The sequence below is a fragment of the Ammospiza caudacuta genome, chromosome 4 (genome assembly GCF_027887145.1).
Source record: "Ammospiza caudacuta isolate bAmmCau1 chromosome 4, bAmmCau1.pri, whole genome shotgun sequence".
In the NCBI taxonomy this organism is placed as follows: Eukaryota; Metazoa; Chordata; class Aves; order Passeriformes; family Passerellidae; genus Ammospiza; species Ammospiza caudacuta.
In genome coordinates, this window is record NC_080596.1 from 21,705,094 (window position 1) to 21,724,288 (window position 19,195).

At 42.0% G+C, this 19,195-nt stretch overlaps 1 protein-coding gene across 4 annotated transcripts in view; it reads left to right on the forward strand.

The window, feature by feature from the left end:
* The window catches only part of SMAD1 (SMAD family member 1), a 44,172-nt gene extending 25,180 nt beyond the window's left edge, over positions 1 to 18,992 (forward strand). For 3 of the 4 annotated variants that reach the window (XM_058804422.1, XM_058804424.1, XM_058804423.1), the window contains exons 3-7: positions 7,135 to 7,392; positions 10,462 to 10,578; positions 13,344 to 13,565; positions 15,992 to 16,248; positions 17,626 to 18,992. In XM_058804422.1, the coding sequence (XP_058660405.1) occupies positions 7,135 to 7,392; positions 10,462 to 10,578; positions 13,344 to 13,565; positions 15,992 to 16,248; positions 17,626 to 17,769 (998 nt within the window). In that variant the 3' untranslated portion in view covers positions 17,770 to 18,992. Of the gene's footprint in view, positions 1 to 7,134; positions 7,393 to 10,461; positions 10,579 to 13,343; positions 13,566 to 15,921; positions 16,249 to 17,625 lie in introns of those variants that run through there. The other variant, XM_058804425.1, reaches the window with a different exon arrangement.
* The last annotated feature ends 203 nt before the right edge of the window (positions 18,993 to 19,195 follow it).

Here is a 19,195-nt window from a genome sequence, read left to right on the forward strand (position 1 = left end):
AATTAACTTTGTTTTCGGGTTTAATGTGTGGAAGTGGTTGAAGGTCCAGTGTTTCTGTAGATGGCTATCCCCCATTTTTTTGCAATTACCAATAAAACATAAATAAAAAGGGCTGAATGGTTTTCCTTTGTTAAGTTTCTCTTCTTCAGAGAGCTGGCTTTACAAAGCTGATGGTGCCAATGTTCCAGCCAAACTGGGGGCAAGCAGTGGTGGCTTTTTGGTGATGCAGACAAATGGAGTCTCATAACAGTTGAATTTTCACAGCTGAAAACTGTGGTGTTCCTTTCAGTTATAACCATTAATTCAGAGTGTGTTTCTGCTTCAGCAAGCTTGTTGCTGGCCAGAAACATTTTACCTGTATGTGCAGCTGCTTTTTGCCCCAAGAGCAGGCCAGGTCCCCAGGCTCTGAGTAGAGTGCTAGGTGTGTCATGATGGTTTGCTCTTGGTGTGGACTCTCTGCCCATGACTTTAACATGATTATTTTCATACTTGTCTTTGATCTCCTCTGCTTTTGCTCTCAGTGAGGCTCTGAAAGGCAACACACCTACTGCAGGCTCCCACAGATGCAGGCCTGGTGGGGGAGAATGCCAGCAGTGCCTGGCATCTGGGAGAAGGGGACAGGAGGGGGGGAGTGAGAAAGGTAAATGGAAAGCTGCTTCTGGGGTGTAAGGGAGGGCAAAATTGCTGCATCCCTTCAGAGTTAATATGTAGAACCAAGTTACAAAAATCCTTGTTCCTGTCTGATTCCCAGAGCAGGATTTCTGCACCTCTGCAGGCTGGGGGTGAGGAAGCAGTGTCATCCCTGAGAAATTTTGCTGTGCAGCCATGTGTGCACTTGGGTGTGACTTTAAAAATAGCATTGCTACAACAGGTGGGCACAATTATAGGATAGTTCCCCAAAATAGCAAAAGCAACTGTCAGTTTGCTTGGCAAGCAGAATAAAACTTCCTTCATTTTGGCTTTCTGAAATTCCCCACCAGAGCTGAGCTGGGGGAGAGGAATTGAAATGAGGAGGTGGAAGGAGGGAATGGGGTAACAGCAGGGCTTTCCTTGTCCAGCCTCAGCACGTGTCAGAAAAAGAAACTGCAACAGAGGGATAAAAGTTGCCAAGAAAGATATGTTTCTGTCATATTCTGTGTGTGTTTTCTTTCTTCAAAATTAACCAGACACAGATGTTTCTTCTGATTTGAAAGACCAGACTTCCAAGTTTTAACCTGCTCAGTAGGATGGTGACTGTGGCTTTGGTACAGGTAATTTGAACTCTGGTCTGTGTAAATGTCTGAGTTAATACACACTATCACTGTGACTGCTCCTCCACCAAATCTGCTTACAAGGGCTGCCTCACTAATGTGCATACAATTAGTGCTGAATTCTGAGACTGACCTTGGCCAATGTCAGTTTAATCAGAATGTCAGCTTATCAGAGCATCCGCAAATAAAATCTAATGTTAGCTGAATATTGTAATGCAGGAAATGTCCTAATATTACTTGTCAAATGCATTTGGACCAGATGTCTGATGTAAAAGCAAAGTCAGTAAAGTAACAACTGTTTTGCCTTTTTTTTTTTTTTCCCAAGACATACAGTCTTCATTTGTAACTGTGCAAAATGACAAATCAAGCTTTGGGGTCTCCTAAAACTGCAAAATAAAATTAAGAGTTGAGAAAACAAGACAGCTGTCAGCTTTCTCCTGGAGTAGAAAGTTGGTCTTTTTGTCACCCAAAACAGATTGCTGAATAGATATCATTACTAGAACAGAGGTTTGGAGGGCAATTCTCAAAGACTGGAATTTCTCCTTTTGAGAAACCAGCAAAGCAAAGCTGTGATACCACAGCCAAGGGTTATTGGAAGAGCTTTAAGGAGTTCAATCCTCAGAGATTACTTTTGACACAATGCTTATTAATTTTATATTTTTAACCAAGAATAACTCATGCAACATGAGAACCTAGTGACATGAAAAGTTTTCTCTCTACCCAGTGTTTTACTGTTTACAAGCAAGATCTTGGCAAGGCCTGGCAGTCAGAATGACTCCCTGGTGCTGCAGAGAGCAGCAGGTCCAGCTGAGCATGTGTTGGTACCTGCTCTGTTCCCACCTCCCACCGTGGGACTGGAGTGCTCATCAGGATGCCACAGCCAGCTTCAGCTGCTGTGACCTCAAAGGCAGGAAATGAAGCTGGGAGTCTTCAGGAGGGTTCAGATTTATTAGTTTAACACTGCTGCTGTCTTTCGTTGCTTTTGTTTTGGTTTTTTTTTTTTTTTTTTTTTCTTCTCCTAACTCTTCCTTTTTGTTACAATTTAGTCTTTGCAGGATTTTCTTATTTCCAGATAGCGTGAACTTTTGTTTTAGGATTTTCCTTCTTCCCAACCTGCAGTTCTGTTTTTCTGGCAAAACATACGTGGCTTTGCATAAATTCAGATGAAAATGCAGCTATGTAATGCTTGGAAATTAAAGCACTCTGCCTAATGATAGTGTTGTCAGGTCTTCATTAGCACTGAGGGCCCTGTTGTGGTACAAACCCTTTTACAGAACATATGTCAACCAAGTCGCGGTTTTTAATTGCTTATATTTTTCTTTTTTTATTTATTTTATAATTATTTTTTTTCTCAGAAGAAGTAGAATCTACTTTGGCAAGGCAAGTAGATTAAAGTCTGCTTTCTTATATGTGGCCCCTTGTATTTCCTTACATGGTCTTTCAATTTCCATACGTGGAAACAGAGATACCTACCCAAATTTTCACATAACATGCAAAGGGTGTGGAAAAAATGAGCCCTTGAGGGAAACTAGCTGTCATCTGGGCCTTGTGTAAAGTAATCAAAACCCATCTGGATAGAAAATATGCTTCTTTGAAAGAACAGCAGGTCCTTTGGATTGGATTAGTTTGAGGTTTTTCATAGAGAAACTTAAAAAAAAGAAGTCATGTTCATAAATTGGATACTTTCTGTGTTTGCTAAAATCATTATCTCTGGAATGTGAAAATAGAACAAAAAAGAAAAGTAAGAAGATCTTTATTTAGGATAGCACAGCTGTTAGTTTTCTGAAGAAGAACAGGGTGACACGCTGGAGATAAAAAGAGTAGAGATCAGTTAGTTTCTTCAAAGGCCACTATTACATTTTCATAAAAGCATTTCTTCCTTGGTGTGGTTAGTCAGAACATTTATCTGAAAGCCAGGTTGCCTTTGGTCTATCTTCTGTATTTTTGGCATTCTTGGCTCCTAGATGAAATAGCCCTGTGGGTTAAATTGCCCTGTAGCTCTAATTTCTTTAATATAGCTCCTCTAGTTTGGTGCAGGCATACTTGGTCTGATTTGCATGGTAAAAACAAGCTCCCCAATTCCCAGGCTGGCTCGACAGACACGGGATCTGAGCTACAGTTCCACAAACATATCCAGCCCGCTTCCTGGGGGTTTGTCCCCCTCTTCCTTACTAGTAACCTTCCTGGTAGTAGTCCTGGATTAACTCTCAGCTGCAGGTCTACATCGATAGAAAAACTTGGGAGCAAAATTCAGCCCAATATAGCACATAAAACCTTTTAATCTGGTGTTTGAAGAATTACAGAAATCAAGCTGTTGGATGACTTGTGGTTCTACTCCATTAACTTTAATGAGCTTGACTTGGCAAATCTGTTGCAGCAGCTTTTTAAGGCAACACTGTATTCAATATTATGTTTCCTTTAAATATATGCTGATGATACTGATGTTAAATTTGAAAAAAAGAAAGAAAATGAATTTTTTATTGTATCAGCGTTCCCTTCCGCTGGAGAGGAAGGGAGGAATTGTGTTTGCAAATGGTCAGAGGCACATCCTGCGGAGATCTGCACAGCAAAGATGTGCACTGCTTCATTAGTTCATAGCAACAGGTGTGCTGGCTTAGCACCGAATAACTCTCTCATGCTCTCTCCCCTTCAATTATTCCTCTTCCTGGAGCTGGCAGCTGCAGCAGAGATCAGCCTCCTCCCCTGCTGCACTGAGCCTCAGTCATTTGTTATTCCATGTGGCTGAGGGCTGCAGCCTGACCAGAAGCTCAGCGCCTCACACAGGGCCGAGGGGAGCGAGAAGGGTGTGTGTCCCCCTGTATGGTTTGAGCTCCTGGCAGCCTTCCATGCTCCAAAGGGCCCAGTCCCTGCTCATGTCTTTACTCCTGAGTGAGCAGCACTCAAATTAACTCCTCTGTGCTCCACTAGGAGCTGCTTCCCTGCAAAAAAGCTGGGAGCTGCAGAGAGATCAGGTTCTGGCAGTGACTTGGAGTTGGACTGATTGGAGCACTCTGTCCTACCTGATGTGGCCTTTCAGGGCTTTTCCTCCTCATTGAAGGTTTTGTGTATGCAGGGAGGATGTAAATTAGGGGCAGCACTTAATATAAATTCTGCAGTGATATTCTTGAGACTATTTGTGTTGTATCAATACCAGTTGTATTCTTCTTCCCCCTTTGAAGAAGTTGGCATTTAATCACTTGAGGTTGGCGGAGTTGGACAAAAAGCATTGGTTTGCATGAAGGACACCTGGGAAAAGGAGACTTGTTTTTATCTCAAGTCCTTCTAAATTTTGCCAGTGGTTCTGCCCAACAGGAGAAAACATGTATATATACCTTGGGAAAATCTGGCACTGCATTAATTTAATTACAGAAAACATACAGAAAATATCCTGTTCTCCTGCTATTTTAAAATGCTGTAAATCATTTGGCTTCCTCTGATGTCATGTGTGTCATTGTTTAATGTGAGGTAGGGGATGGGAAAGGTAGGTGATGTACTTTCTGCACAAATTAACTCCATAAAAGTTAATGGTTTGACCTTCATCCACAGGAAAGGAAGAGATAGGAAAGCTGTGTTGTTTTAATGCTTAGAAAAGTAAGGAAGAATCATAAAGACAGGAAAGGGAAAATACATTTTAACACATGATCTCATTGTTAATTTTTTCACTGGTGATTTATTATCCCAGCAAATGTTGACTGTGACAATTAAGTAGTACTTGACCTAGCTGCAAAAGGACTGTTTGATTTAACAGAACAAGCTTAATTCTGAGAAACCCTAATACTCAGAGAGGTTGGCTCTGACATGCTGAAGATGAGGGATTTCTGATGTCCACCTGAATGCTGAGTAACTTTTATTTGACAGCCTTTTCCAGTGGCATGTCAGAATGGTTGTGTTGGAGCAAGAAACAGTCTGCACAGCTGGAGGAGATGCAGCTTCTCCTGGGCTGTTTTGCAATTGAGAACTTCCACAGAATGACAGATGGATGCGTTTTGTTTCAGAAAACACCATAATTAGGAACTTTGCCTATGCCTTGTAAAGAGGAGTAGGGTTTTTTGACATCCAAACAAATCTAGTTAAGGGTGACGTCTGCCTCAAATATTTGAGATCTCTTGGAATCTCAGCAAAGTTGCTCTAGGAAATTGAGAGATCAGATTAAATACTTGAAACCTGCTTCTGCTTGGGCAGCCTAAATTTCAGTAGTTGAGGGCTTGGGGTTTTTTCAGTGTATGCTTAGTGAAGATTTCTGGGATCAGACTGCTCCTGCATTAATGCCACTAGCAGGCCAAAATGGGAGCTTAATTACTCTCTTAGGCATGTGCAAAAAAAAAAAAAATCTGAGCAAGGGAAACCTACTTCTTTTCTTTTTAATTAATCTGTGACTTTAGGAATTTTTAGTGAGAGTAAGGGGGTTTTTTTTGACATTCATTTATATCCCTTTTAAGCATGAACCTAGACCTCAGACCTGGGCTGTGTGTTGAGTGCTTATCCTGGTTTTCTTGGACTCCAGGACAGTAAAGTAAATACCTTAGTGCTGCTTCTGTAATAGCAAAGTGCTGGAAGAGTAAAGATGCCTCAGTGTCCTGGAAGAACCTGTTTGTCATGTGAAGAAAATGTTGTTTTTTTTTTTTTTTTTTTTTTTGGCAATTAGTTTGTAATTCAGGCTTTTAATAAAGCAGCTGTCTCCAAAACACCTTTCTTAATCTGAATGATAGCTATGTCTTTGTAGGCTTGTTGACTACACATGCTCCTGTTCCTCTTCTGTGTGCCCAGGTGTTGAGGCCAGAGCAGGAGTCTCAAGGAAAGGGGGTGGTAGCCTTGGCTTGTTTTTCCTGGGTTTTGTTGGTTTTTTGACACCCTCTCTTGAAGGCAGACTATCTGAGGGGGGGTTTTTTCCAGTCCTGCTCAGACATGGAGTTGGGAAATGCAGGTTCTAAAGGGGGATGACGTGAAGAGGACTTGCTTCTTTATTTCTCTTCCACTACATTGTGCATGGACCTCCCTCTCCCTGACCTTGTCTCTCCTCTCCTATCCATCACCCAGACATTTCTGTGGAAAGAAGAGCTTTTAATCCTTCGGTTAACTTGGACTTTGCTGTGAGGCATTCAAAGATAGAAGCTGAGGAACTGGAAAAAGAATTGATTCTTTTATATTAGTGTATCTGGTATCATGTTCATATTCCCAGTTTGAAAGAGACCTTTGTTTCACAGCTGAGAAGGCTTCAGAAGTGTGGTGAGACTCGTAGTTTCTGATGTTTCTCTGATCCCATAGTGGCACATAGTTGCAGCTCAATTGCTGCTCAGTTGGTTTTTTTGAACTACATAATTCTGTTTAAATTGCACAGTTTGTAAACTGACTTGAAGAGTTAATAACTGTTTTAATAGAAACTTGTAAGAACATAGTCTAGGTTAAAAATAAAATTACAGCTGTTGGGACCAGACTGAGTTCAAGGCTTATTAGTATTGTCTTCAGAAAAAAAAAAAAAAGTGTTCTTATTAGCAAGGGTTTGGGTTACAGGCCATTAGGTGATTAGTCAGATGACAAGTGCAGCAGGAGGAACTGCACGTCAGCATTGTCAGGCTCTTCCCAGCACCTCTTCGTGCGAGTGAGACTGAAACACAGAACTGTGGTTTGTTCTTGGCTCCTCTTCCTTGGCCCTCTGTGAAAGCAGGCTCCCATCTGGCAATCCGGGGAGCTGCGGGCTGGAGCTGTGCAGTATCCGGATGTGAGGGAAGGAAGGAGCTCTTGCTTGGACATGTGCTCCTGGCTTTGGCCGCCTTATTTCTGAGGCACCTGTGGATTTGCTGGGGCAGGGGAACAGTGTAGGGTTTTCTCCCTTGTACACCTGAGTCTCTAACGCTGTGGCTTTTCTCCCTTTGTCCCTTTGCAGTTCTCCCTCCGGTGCTGGTGCCGAGGCACAGCGAGTACAACCCCCAGCACAGCCTGCTGGCGCAGTTCCGCAACCTGGGGCAGAACGAGCCCCACATGCCGCACAACGCCACCTTCCCGGACTCCTTCCAGCAGCCCAGCAGCCACCCCTTTCCCCACTCGCCCAGCAGCAGCTACCCCAACTCACCTGGGAGCAGCAGCAGCACCTACCCCCATTCTCCAGCCAGCTCAGACCCGGGAAGCCCTTTCCAGATGCCAGGTACGGTCAGCTTCCCTTGAGAAGGGTGTACAGATGTTCCAGATGCTAGGTACGGTGAGCTTCCCTTGAGAAGGGTGTACAGATGTTCCAGATGCCAGGTATGGTCAGCTTCCCTTGAGAAGGGTGTACAGATGTTCCAGATGCCAGGTATGGTCAGCTTCCCTTGAGAAGGGTGTACAGATGTTCCAGATGCCAGGCACAGTCATGGATGTGTACAGGGTGTTCCAGATGTCAGGTACGGTCAGCTTCCCTTGAGAAGGGTGTACAGATGTTCCAGATGCCAGGTACGGTCAGGTGTGCAGGGTGTTCCAGATGCCAGAGATGGTCAGCTTGGTCAGCTTCCCTTGAGAAGGGTGTACAGATGTTCCAGATGTCAGGTATGGTCAGCTTCCCTTGAGAAGGGTGTACAGATGTTCCAGATGCCAGGTACAGGGTGTTCCAGATGCCAGGTACAGTCAGGTGTACAGGGTGTTCCAGATGCCAGGTACAGTTTTGTTGCCCTTGAGAAGGGTCAAGGTGCTTGGACATGACTGCTGTCATGGACTTTTTTGCTCAATGACACCAAATGATCAGCCAACACTTGTGTTTAATAGCAAACTAACAGATGTAAGGTAATAGAGTACAGAATCTCTTTGTCTGGTGATACTGAGGGCTTTAGTGTTGTCTCTCTTTCAAACACACTTAAAACATTACAGCAGAACTCTTGTGAGGTGTGAGGAGGGATCCAAAATGTTTTGGGGACCAGTTCAGCAGTTTAGCCCACAAAGTGTAGTGTTCAGTGCACCAGAAGTGTGGTTCCTAGAGATCATCCTTGCTTATGATCATAAGTTCAGCGCAAGGCTTTAGCTCCATAGAAAAGGGATATTTCTGATGGTGATCACATTATTGCTACTTGATAAGCAATTTCTTCTCATAGTGGTGTAATTCCAAGAATCTTCAACTGAAAAACAGGCCCTTAAAATAAATTTCAGGCTGTTTTGCTACCTACGGTCAGGGAAGAGCCTTCCTTTGTTGACTGGTGTCTGTAGAAAATTCCTTGAAGCTGCCTTTTTTTGTTTTTTCATGCAGCTGGATAAAAATACTGCAGAAGCAATCTTTGGTGGATTTCTTGATCTAAATGCTGGGAGAAGGATGCAGTACAAATGCTTACTGATGTTGTTTGCCTGTTTCCTTCAGGGGCTGAGGGGAGGGTATGTGTAAACAAAGCAGCAGATTTGTGAAAATCTGTTTCCTATTACATGAAATTAATATCCATAGATTTCTTCTCTTGCTAATTGTTGCAAATTTTTCTCTTGTGAGTGAAAACTACTGAATTTGCTGGAAGGAAGGAATGAGTTTGTATTGGCTTTTCTAAAAAATGTGAGAATTTGCTGTGAAACCAGCTGTCTTTTTTTTTTTCTTTTTATTTAAACATGATTGCTGTGGTTGGGGCTCTTCCAACAGAGATAAAGACCTAACAAGGTCTTCCTGAATGCTGGCTTCTGGAAGTTCACTTGATCTTTGAAGGTCTGTTCTGTCCACATGCCCTTAATGTCTGCAGCTGCAGTGAAGAAATTGAGTTAGAGGGGAGGTCAGGATACTGATGTCCTTGATGCTTAGCTCTGGACAGTTGTCCATCTTGCACTAATGGGGAAAGAGGCTGACATCTGGAAAATACAGAAACAAAGGGGCAAAGCAGTTAGCCTTGAAAACTTTCTAGATACTGCCTCATTTGTTGCCCTTGGCCTTGGAATCTTGTGCATGACCAACATCATGTTTGCACACACACAAGCATTTAAGGCTTAGTAAAACATGAGACTCAAATTCCAGTGCAGTTTGTTAAGCTTTTAGTGCAACCCTGTTGCCATCTCTGTCTTTCTCTGCTGCTTTCTCATCCACCTGGCTGTGTTCAAGAAACAGAATTAGCCAGGCACCTGCCAGCATTAGATCTAAAATACAAAATACCTGCTAAACAATAAACTAGTTGATAAATTTAATGAACACATATTTTCTTAGGAAATACATTAAAAAAAATCTGAACAAAGTCACCACCCCACAGAAAAACCCCCAAAGTTACAGAGCATTCTCCTGCCTTTTGTTGATGCTCATTTGGTTTTCAGAGTTTTGGAATCCCCTGTGATTATTTGCTGTGGTAGTTTGCAATCCATACTCTCAGTAACGGAAATAAATGTGGGATGAGCAGCAGCAGAGACATCACAGTGGTAATCTAATCCCAGTTCTTGCAGCAAAAGCTTGAAGGGATCAGGCAGGGGTTTCTAGCTCTTGGATGTACCTCTGTGCAGTTGATCTGGAGCAGAGTGTCCTCTGGTCTATTGGGAAATGGTGACATTGGCAGCGTCCTGCAGCTTGTAGGAAATCTTTTGGGAAGCTTTCCCAGGAGTGGAATAGGCAGCTGAAGGGCAGTGCTGGCTGGGACACTTCAAACAGAGCTGACACTCATTAACATATATTAACATATGCTAATGAGTGTGGGCATTGTGCATGGGCTCCCATGCCGGTGATGCAGCTCTGAATGGGACGGAACAGAAACACTGACAGAGAAATTCCAGACCCATAAGGCCACTTCTGTAGGATTTGGGTTCCTGAGCGCTTTCTGCTATTCCCAGTCTAGGGAAACAGAGCTAATACTTTGCACTGACAGTGATAAGGCCCTGGATATAGCTGGGATGTTTAAATAATTTCCTGGCAGAATTGTGTTGGAGACAGAAAAGCTTCTGTTCACTTTTAACATATTCAGTATCTACTGCGGGCTGGGCCTTCTTTGTGCCCTGATGTTTGTATGGCACTTTGAGCCTGCAGAACCGTGGGTTGGAAACACAGCTGAGCTTTCTTTTGTGGCTTTATGTGGGGGTGAAGTGACTTGTTTTTATTGCAGTTGTGCTTAATATACACAGCAATTCTTTGCTTTCCTTATTCGAGGTCCATGATTGCTTTTTCAGATTTCTGGTGGGTGGAAGTTTATAGCTGAGTCAGGCTGGAAGCATTTCCAGGCTCAGAGTGTTTATGTGGATGTGTAGATGTGCTTTAAAGAGAGGAAAGCGCTCATGTATCTGCCTTTTCTATATTTAGCTGATACTCCCCCGCCCACTTACCTGCCTCCGGAAGATCCGATGACACACGATACCTCGCAGCCCATGGATACCAACATGATGGCACCTGCAATTCCCCCTGACGTGCACAGAGGAGGTAAGAACACCTCCTTCATGTTTTCTGCTTCGCTTCTTAAGAGTAAAGAACCTCCAGAACTTAGGAGTAATAACTGAGCTTTAATTTTGGATGGATGTTGTTCATGAAAATTTTTGTCTGTGGAAAAGCAAAAAACCGGCCGTGTAATTTTTCTTCTGTTGTTGTAAGGGATGAAATAGTAAAGCTGGAGATTATTTATAAATGTAAATATTTATTTAACAGAGGAATATATCCCATGACTCTTTAAAAATGTAAAATATATGGGGTTTATTACTTTCTTTCTCCCAGCCAACTCAAAGACCAAAGTAATTTTATGTTTTCTATTGGGAACTTCCACTAATCTCTGAATGGAAAGAACTCCTCTGAGGCTGCAGAATACTGAGTAATCTGCCTGAGGTGTGGCATTGCTAGAGACTTTAAAAGTCTGTATGAAATAAAGGCCTATTGCTTTATGTGCTGTGACACAGACATCTTTTTACACATTGCTTGTTAAAGCCACAGCAGCGGCTGTGGCTGCTGAGCAAAGGGTTCTGTGCATTCATCATCACCTTGTGAGAAATGAGCCCTTCAGAGAACACTTCAGCTTGCACACTTGTGGCCCATGCCAAGAAAAAGCAGCAGGCTGGATGCTGTGCCAGAATGATTATCAAGATCACAAGCTATGAACAATTGAACTGTTGTGTGTTTTGGATTTTTTGGTGTTGGTGGGGCTTTTTGGGTTTTGAGGTTGTTTTTTTTGGGTTTTTTTTGGTACTTGTTTTGTAGCTAAGCTCAATGTCTGGTTTCAGGAAGTATATCTGCCCTTTTAGCACAATTTAGATGGCTTTTGTGTTAGCCTATTTACTCTCTTCTTGGAATGAGTTTTACGTGTGATAAACTCAGTCCGTAGCACTTCCATTTTTTGCTGCTCACACAGACTACACTTTGAGGGTATGAGTAGTTTGCAGGAATTTTGGGCCAGAAATTTACTGCCCCAAAATATATTTATCAAACTTCATGCCTAACTGCAGACCTCTGCAGTTGTGTCTCCCTCTTCCAAAATGCGTATTACAGAATTCTTCTAATACATGAGACATGATAAAGAAAAAAGAGTTTACATTTTTCTTCTTGCTCTTTATCATTCAACCATTTCAAAATAAAAATTGTCTATTGATATTTTTCCTTTCTAGTAGTTTAGTACAATGGATTTTCCTCTCTGTCCCTTCATTAAAAAGAAAAACTTTCAGATGCCTTCACATGTTTATTATTCACATATGTATGCTGTGATAGCAGGACTTCTAAAAAATCTGCTGCAGGTTGTAGAAGAAAAGTTTTTACTGTGAACTTACTGCATCATTTTTTGTTGCAAACTTTGTAGAAGCGTGTTCTTCATGGTGATTTGTTAGTCTTAAGAGATTTGATTGAACAAGCTGCATCCTGTCAATGGAGTTGGGTAATTTCCATTGTTGGCCCATGCTGGGAATAGAGAGACTAAACGCACCTGCTCTGCATGACTTAAAGCAAATGTGAGGAAGTCAGTATGAAATCTGTGTGAGAGAGATATGATTAATTCTGTAAGAATGGCCAACTGGCAAGATTTCTTCCTGACTTTGAGAACTGGGGCAAAGCTGCAGCTTTGATAATTGCTGGCATCTTTATGGGAATTAAAAATGTAGCAACCTCTTACTAATAATTATAGGCTGTTTTTTCTTCCTTTTTTTTCCCCTTTTCAACAGTGATGTGAAGGGATAGAAAGTGCCAGATTATCAGGAAAGATCAGCTTTTTACCAGTGTTTTTAAGCAAGTTATTAGCAATCAACGCTATGTTCAGAAGTTTTGCCACAGTGATATAGGATGTGTTATCCTGCTCTTGATTATTTGCCACCTTTTGTATCTACTGTGTACTGCTGGTTTGAGGGGGACTTTTGGTTTTTTGTTTCTGTAACAGAAACTCATAGTGGTGTGATCTGTGAACAGAGGAAAATATGAACACTAATCTTAGTTGATTGATATCAGTAAAATCTTGGAGCTGGGAGAAGGAAACCTCTGGCCAGAAAAAACAAGTTTTCCCATATTACCAGTCTGATTTTCATTTTAGCACTTTGCCCTGTAGTGGGATCTGCACAATTGGTGTTTCAGCAGCAAGTCCGACTTTTCTAATCTTAGTAGTGAAATAGTGTCCTTCATTTAAAAGAAGGCACACATAAAGCAACCACAACCCCTCAGTAGCCTCTTTTTATTTGGGGCTGTGCTTCATGCATGTTCTGCAGAGAAATATCAGTCTCTCTTGGGTTTCTTGAAGTCTCCTACCATTCTCCCAAAAAACCCAGGAGAAAGACTTGGTCATACTCTGAATGCTGAAAGATTCATCTGCTGACTGTATATTTAAGCTGCCTTGCTGTACTTCTTTGTAAAGTGAAAAATGGTCTTTGATGAAGTCGTGTGATGCTGTTTCTTCCGGTTGCTATACAACTTTGCAATAAGCAAACAGGTGACTTGAAGTTAGTAAAATGAACTGAAGTAGAAATACATCTACTGAGTAGGAAAGGAAGCTGAGTTGTAGAGTTGCAGCAAATGGGACAAGGATATTGCGGCACTGCTTGGGATGTGCCCAGGAGCTTCCTATACTTTTCTGTTCATACCTAGTGCCAGCCTTTGTCTCTTCTGAGTCTTAAGTTGAAATTATTTTGCTCCGTGTAGCCCGAATCTGCCAGGTTAGGAGTCTTTTCTCCTCAAGCCTGTGTTCCAGCACTGTTGGGCTGTAAGTTTTCCATTGGGCTTTGCAGATGTCCAGGCCGTCGCTTACGAAGAGCCCAAGCACTGGTGCTCCATCGTCTACTACGAGCTGAATAACCGCGTCGGGGAGGCGTTCCACGCGTCCTCCACCAGCATCCTGGTGGATGGCTTCACTGACCCCTCCAACAACAAGAACAGGTTCTGCCTGGGGCTGCTCTCCAACGTCAACCGCAACTCCACCATTGAGAACACCAGGCGGCACATCGGCAAAGGTGAGTTTGGGATGTGGCCATCCATTGGCAAAGGTGAGTTTGGGATTGGCCATCCATTGGCAAAGGTGAGTTTGGGATGTGGCCATCCATTGGCAAAGGTGAGTTTGGGATGTGGCCATCCACTGGCAAAGGTGAGTTTGGGATGTGGCCATCCATTGGCAAAGGTGAGTTTGGGATGTGGCCATCCACTGGCAAAGGTGAGTTTGGGATGTGGCCGTCCATTGGCAAAGGTGAGTTTGGGATTGGCCATCCATTGGCAAAGGTGAGTTTGGGATATGGCCGTCCATTGGCAAAGGTGAGTTTGGGATATGGCCATCCATTCTGGGTGGGGGTGGTGTTTCCCAAGACATGACAACCAGGGCTACTTCCCTCAAGAGTAAACTGCTCTTCCCTAGCATGTGGGAGAGGTACTTGTGAGTTTGGAATCTGGCCATCCATTGGCAAAGGTGAGTTTGGGATCTGGCCATCCATTCTGGGTGGGGGTGCTGTTTCCCGAGACATGACAACTTGGGCCACTTCCAAGAGTGTAAACTGCTCTTCCCAAGAATGTGGGAGAGGTGCTTGTGTTGGTAAACATATAATTTTCTGGCCTAGTCATATAAACAATATATTGTTCCTACCTGGTTTGTAATTACAGGAAGCTTTTACCCTTAATCAATTTTTATTTGCCTGGAGGCTATTGAAATCTAAATTAGAGGTTAAGGCAGTTTGTCTAATGAAATGTCTTGATTTATCTTGATTATTGCTGTATATGGAAATCCAAATTGTGGTTCTTGGCACCAAATGTTTTAGCTAGCCTTAGTTCTAACATAAATGAGCTATCCTAACATGTATTTTGGGAGATAACCTGCTAAAACAGTTTATTCCAAATGCATTTTTCACAGGCTGGTGATTCTTTCAGTGGGAATTTTGTGCTTCCACTCTGTGTCTGTGTCTCAGCAAAAGAGAAAATCTTCACCTTTATGCCTGACTATTTAATATAGTCCTCTTTTCTGATAACTCACCTGTAATGCAAATGGCAGGCAAAGCTGAGTGGGCCTGCAGTGGGCCATTCCTAAAAGGCACATTTTTTAGGTATTTACATTTTTGGTAAACTGTAAATTTTCTGAGACAGTTGAGGGTTCAGCATGCCTAAGCAGTGCGGTAGATGTGCCAGTTCTTGAAGAGGAGAAAAAAACTGAAGCTGAAAAGAACTGTCAGATCCTAAAGTCTGAGCCCCCAGTCTGGAGAGCTTTTCTCTTCATGGGAACTTGTGCAGCTCTCAGTAGTGCACCACACCTGTGTTGTGCCACTCAAGTGTTAATACTTCTTCCTTCTTTTCCTCCCCATCCATCTTCCCAAGTATCAGGATATTTATTTAACACCTCATTCATTTTTCCTGTTAGGAGCAACCCAGCTGCAGGCAGAGTTCTGCTGAAGCACTTAACTGCGTGTGTACCAAAGCAGAGCATGGGAGAGACAAGGATGCAGTTCAATAAGTAAAGGTGTACAAGTAATGGTGATGTAGAACTGTTGGTCTTTGAGAAAGGAGGAGTAAATCCCAAACTTGAAGACATAGCCATAAATGTTTTTGCAGATCAGGTGGGAGTATGTATCTACCCACACAGTCAGTGGCAAAATCTTACATGACAGAGCACAGTCAAGGCTTTTTTACCGGACTGCAGTCGAGTTTTCTATTCTCCATGTTCACTTCTGTGATTTGTGACATTGTGGGAGGTTTAAGTAGCAAATAAACCATTTTTAAACACAGAAGGTAAATTTTCTTGCTTTCTCAAAACCTTTAGAATTGACTCCTACTGACACAAAGGTTGTCTCTATGTTACTTTTTTGGGGCTTTGCTGCTGTGGATGACAGGTGAAGGAGCAGGCATGAGATGGGGAGAGGACTGTAAAATTGGTGTGTAGCCTCATTTGGCAGATAGGTCTGAGGAATGCAAAGGCCTTTTTTTCCCCACCTAGCTTTCTGGAATTAAAGCTAGCTGACAAAACTGAGGCTACCCAAATTACCCAAGACTTTTCCAGAGAATCAAGCTTGGGGCTTCTTCAGTATCTACAAATGATGCAGCAGGTTTTTGCTCTCTCTGCTTGCATTCCCAATTACTGCTTCACTTAAATATAATGAGAAAAAGTTCAAGTGGTCAGGTTGTCCAGTGGAAGGCATCAAAACTACTGTGCTTGCTAGTTTGGTGTTGTTGAATATACAACGTTGATTCCCCATACATACATACATACATACATACATATATACATACATGCATACATACTCTTCTTTCAGATTGCCTGCTGATGAAAGAGAAAAGTAGAAATGAAGACAGATGATACTCTGATATGTAATTAAGGTTTATCTCTTTGAACAGAAGCCTATCTCTGTGGAGACAGAGCATGAAAGCAGACACAGAGTGTGAATTTGCCACCTTCTCCTCGCAGGTGTCCATCTGTACTACGTTGGAGGGGAGGTGTACGCTGAGTGTTTGAGCGACAGCAGCATCTTCGTGCAAAGTCGGAACTGCAACTACCACCACGGCTTCCATCCCACCACGGTCTGCAAAATCCCCAGTGGCTGCAGTCTGAAGATTTTCAATAATCAAGAGTTTGCTCAGCTCCTGGCTCAGTCTGTGAACCATGGCTTTGAGACAGTGTACGAGCTTACTAAGATGTGCACTCTCCGGATGAGTTTTGTAAAGGTATGTGAGCAATTTGCTTGAGATTGTTTTGTAAGCAAAGTATTTTTTTTTTTTAATGCAGTAATTTTGAATGGTCCAGTAAGTCCCTTCATCAGCCTACTAATGGCTGTTAATTTTAAGGATGGAATTGCTCATTAAGTCTGACAGATCTTAGTGAAATTAAGTATTTGTGGACAGAAAACATCTGACCCACATACTTAGAAAGCTTGAGGTGACTTACAGAAGATGTTTCTTCACATAAGTCCTCTATATCTTGACCAGCAACTCCCAAATTAGGAGCTGCAGTCATTATTTAGAATAATATGCATACCCTTCTATTCTAGAAATGCATTCAAGGTCAGGATTTGTGATGTGGCTGTTGTATGAGTGTCAGCATAGGTACTGATATGAAAGGGCTTGTCCTTAAATGAAAGTAATCAAATGAAGATAGTGATATGCTGCAGTCTTCTCCATGATGGGAGGATGAGAGCTTTCAGATGTGTTAAGACAGGGGTTCCTAAAATGAAATAGGCTGTTTACAGCTCTGCATCCTACAGCCTAAACAGTCAAACAGGACCTCTTGTGTATTGGATGTTGCACTGCACAGTGTTCAGAGCTGCTGCCAGCTGTGCTGGGAGCTGGGAAATCCCTTCATTAGTGATTAAACTAATACAGAGCAGAGCAAACTGTACCTGCAGATGTTGTCTTCTCTTCAGACCTGCCCCAAAAATGGTTCACTTACAAAATACAAATTTTGAATGCTTTTAAATATCTCTTCATATCTTTGGTAATTACTGTAACAGAATCAGGTATGAGCTGAAACAAAACCTGTCTTAAGTAGAGAAACAGCCTGATGGGGGATGACTATGGCCTCTTTCTCCAAGGAGGAATGCTTCTGACTTACTGCTCAGTTTATCATCCCCATCCTGAGAATGATACTTTGGTTCTTGTCAGATAGATGCCTCACCCCCATTTCCACATCAGTCTTATCACCTCATCTTTTAATTTTTTGATCTGTTTGGCAGCATTTCCACCCAATTTGTTCTATTTTCAGTCTTGGCAGAGAAGATTTGAATATCCCCCTCTTCAGAGGCTTTATAGGGACTTCAGGCAGCTGGCAGTGATGTATGGGGAAATTCTGCACTGCTACAGATTTTGTCTTTAAAGATTTCCATTCCAAGAGATCTGAAATGATACTTTTCCACATTTATAATTTTTTTAGCTTCTGATTTGTTTGTTGAAAAGTGATAATAGTTGGTGGGTGCTATGGGTGCTGTGCCACCCTGCTGATAATGACTGTTGAAAGCTATTTTGGTAGGAAGTACACTTTTCATATATTTAGTATTATATTATAAAGTGATTTGTTTTTTCTTTCCCCACTTATGATTCTATTTCCAGGGCTGGGGAGCTGAATATCATCGCCAGGATGTAACGAGCACTCCATGCTGGATAGAGATACATCTCCATGGTCCCCTTCAGTGGCTGGATAAAGTACTTACTCAGATGGGCTCTCCTCATAATCCTATTTCTTCAGTGTCTTAAAAGGTCCCAAGCTCCTGCATTTTGGAAACAGTTGAGCCTTGCATGTACTTGAAAGATGTATGAGTCAGACACACGTTTTTATTTTTTTTCCCCCCTCAGCTGGCAACAGCTGAAAAAGAGCCATGAAAACACTTGACTTCTGTGACCAACTGCTGGGTTCAGAAAACAAAGATAAATAAACCCCTTTGACATACTGTTGGTATAAAGAATTTTAGTTTACATTGTAATGTACTGTTGTGGAGTTGATTTACAGGGCTTAGTACAAGAGAGATAACAGAGCCAAAGCCAAACTCAGTGTGCTGGACAGAGTTCCCGAAGGATTTTCCTGCAGCCGTCACTCTTAAGGTTCTCCTTCCTTACCTTCAGCACTCACTGGTTCCCCCCACGTCCTCTGGAGCTGAGAGTGGATGTTGGCCAAGTCTGCTTCTTGCAGCCTCTCTTCAGTACTTCTTGGAAACACTACACTGATGGCTGCTGTTCTCTTTCAAAGTAAAAGAAAGCATAAGGTTTAATCTCAATAACTGTGTGCTATCTCTGAAATTGTGTCCTGACCATACTGCTGTAAGAATGTTAGGTATGTTCTTTTGCTAAATGTATGTACGATGTATTTGAAAGTTTAGAAATTAATTAGATTTAGACCATAAAGGAATTAGGAATATTTGAATGGGGGGAGGTGGGAGTGGGAGGGGAAAATGACAGCTGAAATGTAGAATATATTGTAAACATAGCGTGTTAGTTTAAACTGAGGTCTGAATTTTGTTGTGCATTTTGTTTTCATAGTGGCTTCATCTTGTTAGTTCTGACTATTTTTGCCTCTTCTTTTTCCCCCAAAGCAATTGTGCAGCTTCTTTTACCCATGAAGAGGACAAAATTATTAATTACTGCAGTTTGAAGGCTGTAGCTCTATGTATTTCAAGACAAATTTGTACAGAGTGCTCTTTAACTATTGAGCAGTTTTATACAGTTTATGTAACAAAAGTAGGCTTTTAATTTTGTGAGAGAATCTTGTTTTGCCAAACCTAGTAACTGTTAATTGTCTGGAGAAGTTCAGTATCCCTGTGGGGGTCTATTTCAAACTTTAAAAAATATATATATATTTTTAATTTTTTTTCTGCTTGGTTTATTTTCTTCTCTTTGCTCTTTTATATTCATGTAAGCTGTAGTACTTTCAAGTACTTTTATTCCAAAACTAGTGGGTCCTCTTTACTGGAAATTTTGAATAAAACCTGTTGTTACTGCTTACATTTGATTAAAACCTTGTCTTGTCCACTTCTTAGCAGACTCTTAACAAGCCAGATAAAGGTGTGGTCTTGGAGGAGGAACAACTAGAAATGAAGATGTGCTGAGCTTAGATGTAATGATTAGTACAGGTTAGTAGCCCTGCTAAACTCAGGAGCAAGGGGAGGCTGAGCAGCAGAGCTCAGTG